Source organism: Styela clava, chromosome 8, assembly GCF_964204865.1.
Source record: "Styela clava chromosome 8, kaStyClav1.hap1.2, whole genome shotgun sequence".
Lineage (NCBI taxonomy): Eukaryota > Metazoa > Chordata > Ascidiacea > Stolidobranchia > Styelidae > Styela > Styela clava.
In genome coordinates, this window is record NC_135257.1 from 774,122 (window position 1) to 786,725 (window position 12,604).

Consider the following 12,604-nt stretch of genomic DNA (forward strand, 5'->3'; position numbering starts at 1 on the left):
ATAGACATCATTCACAGGCAATTTACTTGCAATTGGCGGAGTTTTTCATTTTATTTGGTAGGAGTCAGCTTGGACCAAAGCATGGATGGACTAAATAATATCTTTCGATCCAAAAACATACAATGAATCAACATCTTAACAACTTCATTGTTTGAACAAGAAAGCTGAAACTACTTGAGAAAAAACACGATTTTTGCAAAAACATAAATGAAACAAATAAAACCATTGTTTTACCTATGATTTATCTATCCACTTTAACAATCTGTGTATTACAAATATAAATATTTGGACAATAAATGGAGGCGAGTTGTCTATAGCAAAAGCGGTTTTGTTATGATCTGCGAAGGGAACAATATGTAAAATTGTTTTCAAATAAAAAGTATTCATTGAACTAAGGCTGGAAGGAGTTTCGAAGAACCAAGAAAATTGATTCGTTTCTTGTTCGATTTGTTAAAAAAATCAGGGTTTACAATTGTTTCATTGTTCTAAACTACGCAATTGACATTCATCGATTTAAGTTACTCATTCTTTGGAAAGTTTCCAGGGAATTATTTGATTCAATATTTTATATAATGCAGCCGATAACAAAAGAAAAAGCGATAAAGTTGCGAAAGCTGAATCCATTCACTCCAATGACAACTGATGCTTGGACAATAGGTATTTATCAACTTAATATAAACTTGATACAATTGCGAGAGAGATACTGTTCGATCAAAGTCGTACAGTTTAGTATAGTATATACACTGAATTATACTAAAATTACCTAAAGTATAAAAACTGCCTATCTATCGATATTTAGGTAATGACTCTCCTAATTATTGAAATACCACAAAAAAAACAATGGTATCCCCATACATGGAACACGCATTACTGAGAATTGTATCCTTGAACAGACACACAGGAAATGTTTTTGCGACTTGGTAAATATGAAGAAAAACAATCGATTGTTCTTGTTTAAACAAAAATCATCTGACAATAGATTCTTTGTTAAAATACCCAGTCGAGCGACTGTCTCAATACGGCAAGTAACGCGTTAATAGCATCCAGCGCTTTTGTAAAAAGATAACATTGAAGTAACTAAATCGTTAAAGCGATGAGGGATAGCGAACTGACACAGACACTGCCTCTGTCACACACACAACAAGAATAATTCTCGAAAAAAACAACGCTACAGGTAACTTATCCAAAGCTGGCGGAAAATGTTTTACCTGGCGTATTTTGATTCGGATCGTGTGCAGTGTTCAATTTTTGAAAAGTAGGTTTGTGTAATGTAAGTAGTCCGTGGAAATAGTTTCACTCGCGCCGAATGTAATCAAATCAAATTTCCGCCGGCGTCGCGAACATCGCCGAAAGAGAGTAAAGTTCGGCGTTTCGTTGGCCTGCGATCGTCAATGCCTTATCATAGTGAATAGGCATGCATATCACCAGTATTTTGATAATTGAAAATGGCCGATGCTGATACTTCTGGATACCAATATCAGGCATACCAAATATTGATCATGTTTTTTATTGCGACTCATTTAAACGGATAACAAAATTGAAAACACAAAAAACATTGATAGAATAAGCATACTTATTGGTCCTTCTCGGATAATTTTTGTATTCGCTAAGTGCCGACATGCGTGATGCTTTTATTCGAATACTTTTCGATTGGCAAATTAAAATTGAAGAAATCCTAACCTCCGCTGCCTACTAGATAGCTTTGAACAATCTCATATCCTAACAAACAAATACATTCTATATCTATAGTCAGAAACTGCTTCACAAAAACTATAAACAGTCAAGTTATCTTTTGTCCATATGAAGCGAACTCTTGTTCATAACTTCACGTACTTTCCCTCTCATTTTATGTCCAAGTCGAAAGTAGTCCCGTTTATTTGATTAGGCCATATGTTTGTAACTAACGCAAATACACAAGTCGAGACATCGTAAAAGCAAAGCAAGTTTCATACGTATCACCATACATTAGTATTTTGTGTGACATCATGTTATTTGTCAAGTTGAGTAAACAATTAGAAGTTGACTGAAGGTATAGTGTGCTGACTTGCGGCGTAAATGAGGACGGAACAATGAATTCTACCCACATCTCCATTGCTTAGCATACGCGACTCATAAATAGAATATAAAGTAAATGACAATTGGGAATCAAGGCGTTATGGAGACAAAAAATGGTATACTCATTTTTATTCAAGATGTTTTTATGTGATCGCATTAAAATGTAATTGTAATCGGTATTACCTGATCGTATCTGTAAGTTGAGATCAATAGCCCCAACCTTGCTACCAGTAAGGACAGAATTTTTTCAGACGCGACTTGCATGACAACGCCCTATGCTAAAACAGAAAGTTTTTCACGTTCCCCCTGAACAAGCCAATAAGCGAGACTCCAACTCCGCTGTATTCCGCCATCAGGGCCGTTAGAATTGAATCTCGCCAGGTAAGGTTTTTATAACAATAGTGCTGGAGAATTTCGACATGGCAGTCACCGCAGTCTTCTACTTGCTTGGGGTCGACGATATTCTTTTTCTACGCTATCGACACTTGTATACGTGTACTACTTTTGCCCCGCAAAATGCCACTGAATATTTATATCTGTGTACGGATCTAAAATTTTCGTTGCCCCGTTATTTTTGACTAACGGAGCCACCTGAGGAGATCAGTGGATAAGAGATTTAAGTTTTAAACTAAATAATGATTCAGGAAAAAATACATGCGAATTAGGTATTTGCCTGTATATTGTAGGCTTGCACGTAATTTACGGATTTACGGAATTACGTAATTATTTGGAGTTACGGAAGGGAAGTTACGAATTACGTAAAGTCGTAATTATTGCATTGAAACGAGCTTTCTTCAAAGCAGTCAATTTCGTCGATTGCGAAAAATGAAATCTCAACAAGTAGAAGAAGTTAGAGTTCCGGTATTCGCAGCCGTTTTTCTCTCTCTTGTTACGTAGTGAAGGAAGGCATGACGCGTTGCCATTTACTAACCTATTATCAACTTATCTGGCATGGCCAATGTAAATTATTAACGTAGTTAAGGGGGAAGAACTGAGTAGGGCCGTTTGACGCCAACACACCTGGTTTTAACTTCTCCCACAACTTAACCGTAGATAAGGGATAGAATTGCGTTGAGACCGATTGACGCCAACACACCTGGTTTCAACTTCTCTCGCATCTATCTAGCATGGCCATGGCCAATGTACATAACAACCGTAGATAGGGGGAAGAATTGTGTTAAGACCGATGGACGCTAACACGCCCGGTTTCAACTTCTTCGGGTGAAATGACTAATGAACGCAGGAGATCAATCTATCAAACATGGTCTATCAAACATTTGTATCCATTTTACTTTTATTTATTATTTACTTGTTCCAGTTTTCCGTTACTTGGTATATATGTTCCGTTTCTATTTTATAGTCACGCGTTTAAATAGTGGGAATTCCCCACCAAGTGTGGATTAGCAATGCTTATCCATTCTTTATTGTTAATATCAACACTTGATATATGAACATGGAATATCATACTGTTTTTGGCTGTTTTATTTCAGACTTGGGGTATAAACAGGAAAATATCCATAACCTTTCAACACGACGATCTTGTGAAATTTAACGAAGAGCTTTCGCGACGAATTGGAACCAAATAAGCGAAAAGAGCGATTGATCACTCGCGCCAATACCTCGCCGTGATAATAAATGTCGCGCTTATCAAATAGCAATATAACGACAAAAGAGAGATTGCGTAATGAACCAATGCAACTTCGTCTTCTCGGCATCGGTAAAGCGATTGAGATGGCAGAGAAACAACAAAACGACGGATTCCTCGCGGACCGCTAAAAATTTAACTGCTATCAAATATGAGCCAGTGTATTAATTCTGTGCGAGATCCATTTTCTATTACAAAATCTTGATGTTCTGTTAACGGTTTTATCGTTATATATCAGTCTGGACTTGGCCTTGCTCATGATGTTTTTCACAATTCCTCTCAATATTTTGGCCATATATGATTAACTGTCTTACCAAATGCGGCAACTTATTTTGATTTATCGTCTTGAATACCGACCAAATTTGTGTCAATCTTGGCCGATAGGATCGCCGACTTGAGTTAGCAAATAAATGTCGTGAGTGTAAAATAAATGTCACAAAATGCATTGTTTTGCGATATAACTTTGTATTTTCGGAGAAGGCATATCATATAAGTTCGGTATTTAAATTATACGCAAATAAATAATATTTGATCTAAATTTATCGCAAATAATGTTATAAACATTCAGTCCGCGAAATGATTAATTGTAAAATGAAGCATGGTAATCGGAATATCGTCAATAAGTCGACATCAATAATTATTATTATAAAATGCTAACAAGGCAGTAATGTCGGATAATGCAGAAGACGCTGCAAAAACAAGTCTTCGTCGCGAGGAAATCGCAAGTATAATCAAACGAGAGAACACGCTCGTCGTTGGTTAATAAATTAGAAACCCGTAATTTTTATTCAGTACTATGGTGGTTTTAAAAAACTATCGTTTTCATAAATATCCGTATACCAGTGTCGGTAATGATAAAATAAAATTGATCGCATAAAAATGGGACGGTTAATTTGCGAAGGTGATAAAGAAAAACCAAAGCTAACACAAAAGATAAAAATCAGAATAAAATTAATTTGAATTCACTCCTTGATATTTGTCTTTAACATCTGACGACGGCGTGTAGTACTGCCAAGAATATGGAAACCCAACTTCAGTGTCCCATTCGGAAAAGAAGTGGATTCAATTGGTTGTTATGATTGGTTTAAATGCGTGGAAAAATATCGCAATTACGGGGTCATTACGTAATTGATTTTGCCGTAATTACGGAATTGATTTTTGTCAATTACGTGCAAGCCTAGTATATTGCATTATCAACATTTATGTATGCCGGTATTATTCCACTGAACAAGTATATCGGCCAAGAGACAATTGATCAAAAGTCGGGGTTCACGTGAGCAAAGTCAAGACAAGTTGATGTTGGGCCAATAGGAGATATTAAAACTGAATATCTGTAGTCCATATGCCAATTCCGAATAGAGCAGTAGCAACTTTAACCAGCAGGAATCTCTTAAAATATGGTTATTACATATTTATCAATGACAATTACAATGTATTTACACATGATACGTTCATATGTGGCCATGCAAGTTTGTTTACGAATCATTGATATTCGACATCGCGAATTGGCTACGTACAGTTCACGCTAGCTTTGCTTTAAGCGGGATACCAGTGTGTTTTGTCTTTCGTTTAGTGGTCTGTAATGTGCACCGATAGTCTGGTTCAGCAATATTGGACTGTACAAATATATGACACAGCTGAACAGCTTCATTGGCACCGTGCATGTGATCTGCATAACCTTCGATGAGTGTGTAAGTAGAGAAAATCGACCGGAGATTCAATCCCGTGTCATACCACATACTAATTATAGAAGATTACGTTATGTTTCTGACACTTCACAAAAACATTCTCACAACAGACTACAGATTTTTGCAAAGGTTACGACATTCCCACACGAGATTGCATTCTACCTTTTTACCAAACCAAGTTGAAGATTTTTTTTCTTCAAATTTTATTTTGAAAATTTTCAAATAGTTATTCTTATTGATGAATCTTCATTTTGAGGGTCTGAAAAAAAGCTTTATTAAAGCACAAAGAAGTTTTGAATCAACGCTTTCTGCAATGAAAAGAATTCCATATCTAGATTCTACAGCACACAAGAATATGTTCTAATTCACATTTAACTTGACGCAGAGGGTTTATAGAATTCTATTGACAATTTCAAGCTAATCATGTTAAACATAGATTCAATATTGATATCAATATAAAGTTATGTAAATCTCACCTAGTTAGTTTGATTGCTTTAGAAATCCTGTTACTTGCTCCTACAAATGTAACTTGTGATCTGGGTCCTCTCCGCCTAACAGGGACGGAAAGCTTAGGGCCTCTGACAGGAGTTTTTCCGGACCGAGTCTTATTATCTTGATCCGTTCCCTGTTGAAAATTTCAGAATAATTCAGTTATCGGACATTAATGGCATGAACGAGTATCAGCTCTATAATCAACAATGTATACATATTTTTTTAAGCAGAACGTGTATCATAACTATATATGTATGACTCCACATTTTCACGTATAAGTCAACGTAGAAACCATGTAACTGAAGTGATCCATTATCGCTAACTTTATAAAACATAAGCTAATCATTGCCCCAACCGCATTGCGTCTTCTAGTGGTTGGCATTTATTGGCCAGCGCCTAAGCCGCCAGGGAAGCTCATTTTAATATCATTAAACTGGAATTTCATAAATTATAGGCATGACATTTGAATATATATTATAATGCATATTTGAAGTACTCAAATGAAAAATGTTCAATTTTACACTTGTGAAGACCATCCTATTCATACTATTTACTATTTGAACACGAAATTTGCGTGTTCTTCCTGTGTGTAACTCACGTAATCTCTCATCATCTTCTCTTGCAATATTTCTGGAAGCGGTATCACGTCAGTATCTTCTAGCGGTGAAAACGGTATTGCAGAGTGAACGTGGAACTGAAACATGAAAATGAGTGAAATATTACATCCATGTTTAATTCTCAAACTAAATCAAAAGGCGTATATGATGAGCTTTGCGAATGATCATATTATAAATTCAATTCCTCACCACGGCTGTACTGCACCTTTGGGTGCTTATCTATTAGACAAAAATTACCGGCCCAAGCCCGATCAAAACTGGTAACAAGAACAAAAAATCGATAAACAGGCCTTTACATTGCTCAGATGGTTTTTAACGTCAATTTTTGGCAAAATTCTGTGTCGCCGTTTCCGTTTGTAACTCTTTCCCAGAACGTCACTGGATTTCAATTTTTTCAAACACTTCTGATAATTTTTTTCAATTTCTTCTTCGGTTATTTGTTCTTCTTCTGTTACAAGTTTGTGGTAAATCTTAAAAAATAGACAAAAGTTTAATTCAGTACGATTACATAGGATTATTCTTTCGGCTAGTGATATCACACGCATTTGTGATCTGAACTTCAAATATAACTCATTGCATGAGAATCAGTGTATCGTATTGATCCAATTTCAGGAATTAATTATTTTTAAACACTTGTCAAATTCCCCTGTTCCTATTTATTAAAAAGGCTCAACAGTAAACATGGCAAAAAGAAGAGAATTTTGTCGTATTCGAATAAATGGAAGATAACAGGGCTTAGCATTCGTGAGTGGTCTAGGTCAGGGGTGTCAAACTCGTGGGTATTCAAGAGCCGCATTGCATTTTGGGAATTGTGCCAAGGGCCGCAAACAGTTTTTCATATATTTTGATATTGTATACTTAAAGCATATTTTTAGATAGGTGTGGTTTGTGACACATATTGTGATGTAATTAAACAGCCAATTAAACTTTAGCTATTTTGTCAAATTTAAAATGCCATTTGCATATTAATTTCTTGCATTTCACTATTATTGCCGAATTGGAAGTTCCATGGGCCCCATGCGGCCCGCGGGCCGCGAGTTTGACACCCCTGGTCTAGGTAATACACACCGATTTGAAGTCATCATGTTCCAAATTATCATCCGAATGAGAATGATCGAATGAATGATGAACTTTCGAACTCAAGCTGACAAAATTAAGTATATGTTTCGCCAACCTCCAAGGACTATGGCCACTATGCAACACCTGAATGAAAAAAAACGATAACCATACAATATATCATTCACAAAAAAATGAAATTCTCTTCAAGCAACTTTGGAATAGATAATATTTCGATATCACTAATGCTATAGTTAGCTGTAATATTTGAAATCAATACTTTTAATGAATTAATGAATTTAAGTATACATTCCTTCAATGTATTTGCGGATGCCACTCTTTTTATATCTGCTGGAACTTTCCAGGTCGACAGTTTCTTTCCGAGTTGCCACGGTTGTTTTTGTCCGAATGTTCCTTGCAAAAATAAGATATTGTTAAACAGAATAATGCGCAATAGGTGCATCAGTTCAGTGCTGTCGACAAGGAATCGAAGTTTGCAAAGATTTTCACCAGCACTCTTTTGAATTGCAAGATATTGCATGACAATATTAAAATAATATAAACATTGTCAAAAAAATGGTTTGAGAGTGACTGGCGTTGCATAGCCCAATTTGTGATAAATGCAGAGTATTATAGAATCATCCCTGTAACTAGGTGTGGTAGCCTAATTAGTTTCAAAACACAATGACTACGGCGTGAAACAATGGGCGGAGTTTCGAGTAAAGTATAAAAATCTACTGGAATACGAAAGCAATTGGTCCTATACTTTGAGAGGAAAGCTACATTTTATTGAGAAAGGATTCATCAAAAGTAGCTGAAGATTTCTAAGCTGAAATATGGAAATATATGAATACACTTACCAACGTATTGACCACCTACAGTCCAAAGTCGCACTGTGCCATCACCACAGGATGTTAATATCAGATTTTGATCATCTATGAAAGTAATGTCCGTCACGGACCCAATGTGGGCACGGAAATAAAACGCCAGTTCAGGGGGAATCAGGTTCAGTTTCATCATGCGACGAACGGACAAAACTCTGCAATACAGTAACATATAATTTAAAATAAAGTTATGTATTATATTTTAGAAAAGCGTGGTATGTCAATGCAGCTCACGTAGCTACATACGTTAGTATACATGAAGTATAATAATATGTTACGTTCTTACATTGTTATATAGAGCAATAAGTTCGGATGGTTTTTAACGAATTGTTAGTAATATTAGTATGTTCTATACAAATGAAAATCTTCTTTCCATCGATGTTCATAACGACGGTATGGCAGGATATTCTGTTTACTTTAGTACGTTCTAGCATTTACATAAAAATTTGAAGCATTTGCATTAATCCATCACATGGCGATGAATTTTTTATACGTAGATCAATTCATGAATTGCACAGTACTACCCATTCACTGAGTCACGTAAATTTAACAGATAAATTTGCAAACCTCATTTGACCGTCGTCCATGTTGAATGTCGGGGCAACAAGATTTTTTATTCTACTGTTCTTTCTCTTTTTATAGCAATAGTTTTCTACCTCCCACATCTGAAAAAATATGGCAGATGGCTGGTATGTTATTTTGTTTTGTTTTTTAATGCGCTGAATACCATAATACCTTGACATATCCAGACGTGTCACCCGTAATCAGAAACTTATTTGCTTTATCTGTTGCCATCGAAAACACGGTGTCTCCATCTATCTGTGCACCAACAAATTGCCCGAGCAGCCCTCCCTGTATTAAGAAATTCAGTGGATTGGAGACTGTTCAAGTCGATTTTATACTGATTGCGACATACCGGAAGCCTTACTGCCAAATTTACATTGGTAGTGGGCATGGAATTTGAAGCTGATATACACTGCCTGCGATATCAACAGTGTTAGGTCCGACACTCAAAGCCACTAACACTCAAAGCCACTATGGTTAGATGATAATAAAATTGCAAAATTTTCACAACACGACTAATAGAGGTTTCTCCACTGCCAATAGAAGAATAACAGTCTGTCAATAAAAGGTTACCCTGGGCCTTTGCGCGTAACCCCAACGTTCATAAATACTATCCTACAATTCGCTGAATGAAAATGAACTTGTTTCAAAAATGTACAAACCTGGGGATGCACTGACCAAGCATAAACCCATCCCATTGCACCAGCAGCAATCATTGTGGCTGTCTGTGGCTCATGTGGTCTATTTTGTAGAAACAAAAGCTGGAGAAAACAAAATTAATATGTAAACATTAACCCACAACTACACTAATTTGTTGTTAGCTAGATGAATAATGTTACAAGCAATCTTGAGCAAGCAAATTAACCCACAACTACACTAATTTGTTGTTAGCTGGATGAATAATGTTACAAGCAATCTTGAGCAAGCAAGCTGAAGCGTGTTTCAAATCATATGTTGGTATAGTATATCCTGACAAAACAAATCAATATATAGCGAGCTTGAATGAATAATACCATTTAACTATCAACTGACATAAAAACAAGGCAGAGATTTTCGGAAAAAACAGAGGCTATTCAACGGAATATAATATTTTGTTTTTTATATAGGTCACTACCTTATCGATAGATACATCGGCTTCCCAGTAGTCACGATCGTCTTGTCCTGTCACAATATTTACTTGGTGACGGATTTTATCTTCTTTTGAAGACGTACCAGCAGAAGGTGTCACTATTTCTGGTAGATTGAATTTCACAGATTTTGGCGTCGAATTCCTAAGGCAAAATATAATTTGCAATCTATCATAATGATTTTGCTTTACTGGTAAATTTGAAATGTGAAACCAACTTCAACAATACTAATATTAATTATATACTTGAGATCAAAGTGGTACAGCACTGTAGTCAGGATGATCATGCTTTTTATTAAACCCGTGTTACCTTGAAGTTTCCTTCGTGTTTTCTTTCAATATATTGCCAGGTTTGATTTCGTCGTCATTGGGTGAATCTAAAAAATTAGATACGCAATTTTATGTTTAGTGTGTGACACAACAAAAGATTGAAACTTTCACAAGATTCTCTATGGTTTGCTGCGAGAGCACAGAAAAAAACATTTGCGTATCGAAGCACTACATTGATATGTCGTTCATATTTGATGAAATGAAAAACTAATCATTCAGAAAGACAAACCTGGATCTTCGACAGGGTTGGTAGTCGTTATTGGTGGAAGTAACAAAGCCGATGACCTCAGCCCACATCTCCTTGGTGTCGTCAAGTGTGACTGTGACAGTGATTCCGTAGAATTTGTCTGGAAATTATATGAAATTCTGGTAACATAGTTTTTCATGCAAATCTTTTTTCATGTGATGTTTGTGATTTTGCTTTGATATTTCCAAGATACATGAACAAATTTGAAAAAAATAAACTCACTGATATATCACTCATGCTCTTTCTCAGGTTGATTTCTGGTGCTCTCCTTTTTATTACTGGTGTCATTTTATGTCCTTCAATACTGAGAGGCGAATATGATTCAAGTCTATTCATTCGACAAAGAACGTGGCCTATAAAAGGTGTATATTTGCTGCTTGGGGTACTAATTTGAATATGATGTTAAACTGACTAAAGTAAACGAAAAAACTTGAAAATGCGTTTTATCGAGAGGCTAAATTTTAATATCTAAATGACACATGTTATTTCAATATTTGATTCTTGACAGTATGGGAATTAGAATTAGGTACGTAGAATGGTATATTATAACACTTCAACAACCAATTCATCCTATACCGAAACTGGAATGAAATAATTTCCATTTAAAATTATCGAGTTGCGTACCTGTGTCGACGGACCATATAAAAATGTCTCCATCGTAAGATGCAGACGCTACTATTGCGGTTCCGTATAGATTCTGATATTTCGCCATGCATAAAATATCTTCTTTGTGAACTTCCGCCCACTGGTGAGATTCGTCGTCATCTTCGCCACGACTGTCACTGTCAATTCGAAATGTACTCGCTCGTAATGAACACACGATTCCTGTTTTAGCGCCGGCCAACTGTTGCATGTACACTATTCTAACGAAGTTTGAAATAGACCCGCATTTCGATGTATTGAATATTTAGTTTGATCGTTTATAGTAAAAAATGCCGTGAAAATAAATCAAAAGTATTGAAAAGTCTGATGTATATAACTATCAGAGTCTATTGTAGTTTTATAAAATATGTAGCAATGTGAATACGTAAAATATGTATATAATATGAAAGTAAAGAATCTTCTCACTTCCTACTGACAAACGACTTAGTAGTTGGTATATACAGTACGTGTAAATTGATTTTGTGCATATAACCACTTACATATAAACTGTTGGAATTTTGTTCCATCCCGCTACAATAATTTTTTGTCTGAGACAAACGATCCCAGTTACCTGAGAAACAAATAATTAAAATTAAAATCCGGATCGAAAATTTATATCCCAGAAGGGGTGACTGATGGTATTGAGTTTGAGCAATGATCTAGAAATTAGAAAATAGGATATTATTCGCTCTTGTCATTTTAGTTGCAAACAATTTTTACAATATATATCATTGGCTAATTATTAATTATTGTATTTAGTTTTGATTCAACAAAATCTCTACGATGCAGTTACAGGATTGAAAATAACCTAAACCTATTTCTCTCCTTGCATAAAATATCATGTATATGTAGTCCATAATTATTTAACTTAATTCAACTTAGTAGGTTCTTTGTCGCTTTTATTTTGCCTTGCTATTTTGGACTTTCAAATAAATCATCACGTTAGCGTAGAGTTCCGATTTTTATTTTGAGGTTGGAATAGATTACGCAAATTTGCCCGCTTCCATCTGCAATTAGTTGTAAATAAATATACTGTCTTATTCAACGTATTTGTCGTGGTTGAACTAGTTGCACAACCCTAATTGTACTATTACAGAAACGCCTCTCTTTAGGTAACACTCGATAAATTTTTATGTCTGCTTTCAATCATGGCTAATAAAACTGCGTTTTATTTAGTTCATATTGAATATAGTTTGATATATCATAGAGGAAATGAGAATGGAAATATTTATCTCGACAAAACATGCGCCAATATTTA

The 12,604-nt window shown here is 35.5% G+C and overlaps 1 protein-coding gene across 9 annotated transcripts in view; it reads right to left on the bottom strand.

Moving 5' to 3' along the window:
* Positions 1–12,604, bottom strand: part of LOC120346181 (uncharacterized) — a 72,324-nt gene that overhangs the window by 49,234 nt on the left and 10,486 nt on the right. For all 9 annotated transcript variants that reach the window (XM_078115176.1, XM_078115182.1, XM_078115179.1 and 6 more), the window contains 15 exons: positions 11,847–11,917; positions 11,329–11,486; positions 10,927–11,057; positions 10,687–10,804; positions 10,438–10,504; positions 10,116–10,272; positions 9,664–9,762; positions 9,173–9,289; positions 9,005–9,102; positions 8,414–8,592; positions 7,866–7,967; positions 7,566–7,699; positions 6,794–6,967; positions 6,479–6,574; positions 5,865–6,013 (listed from right to left, as the gene is read on the bottom strand). In XM_078115176.1, the coding sequence (XP_077971302.1) occupies positions 5,865–6,013; positions 6,479–6,574; positions 6,794–6,967; positions 7,566–7,699; positions 7,866–7,967; positions 8,414–8,592; positions 9,005–9,102; positions 9,173–9,289; positions 9,664–9,762; positions 10,116–10,272; positions 10,438–10,504; positions 10,687–10,804; positions 10,927–11,057; positions 11,329–11,486; positions 11,847–11,917 (1,850 nt within the window). The remainder of the gene's footprint in view (positions 1–5,864; positions 6,014–6,478; positions 6,575–6,793; positions 6,968–7,565; positions 7,700–7,865; positions 7,968–8,413; positions 8,593–9,004; positions 9,103–9,172; positions 9,290–9,663; positions 9,763–10,115; positions 10,273–10,437; positions 10,505–10,686; positions 10,805–10,926; positions 11,058–11,328; positions 11,487–11,846; positions 11,918–12,604) is intronic.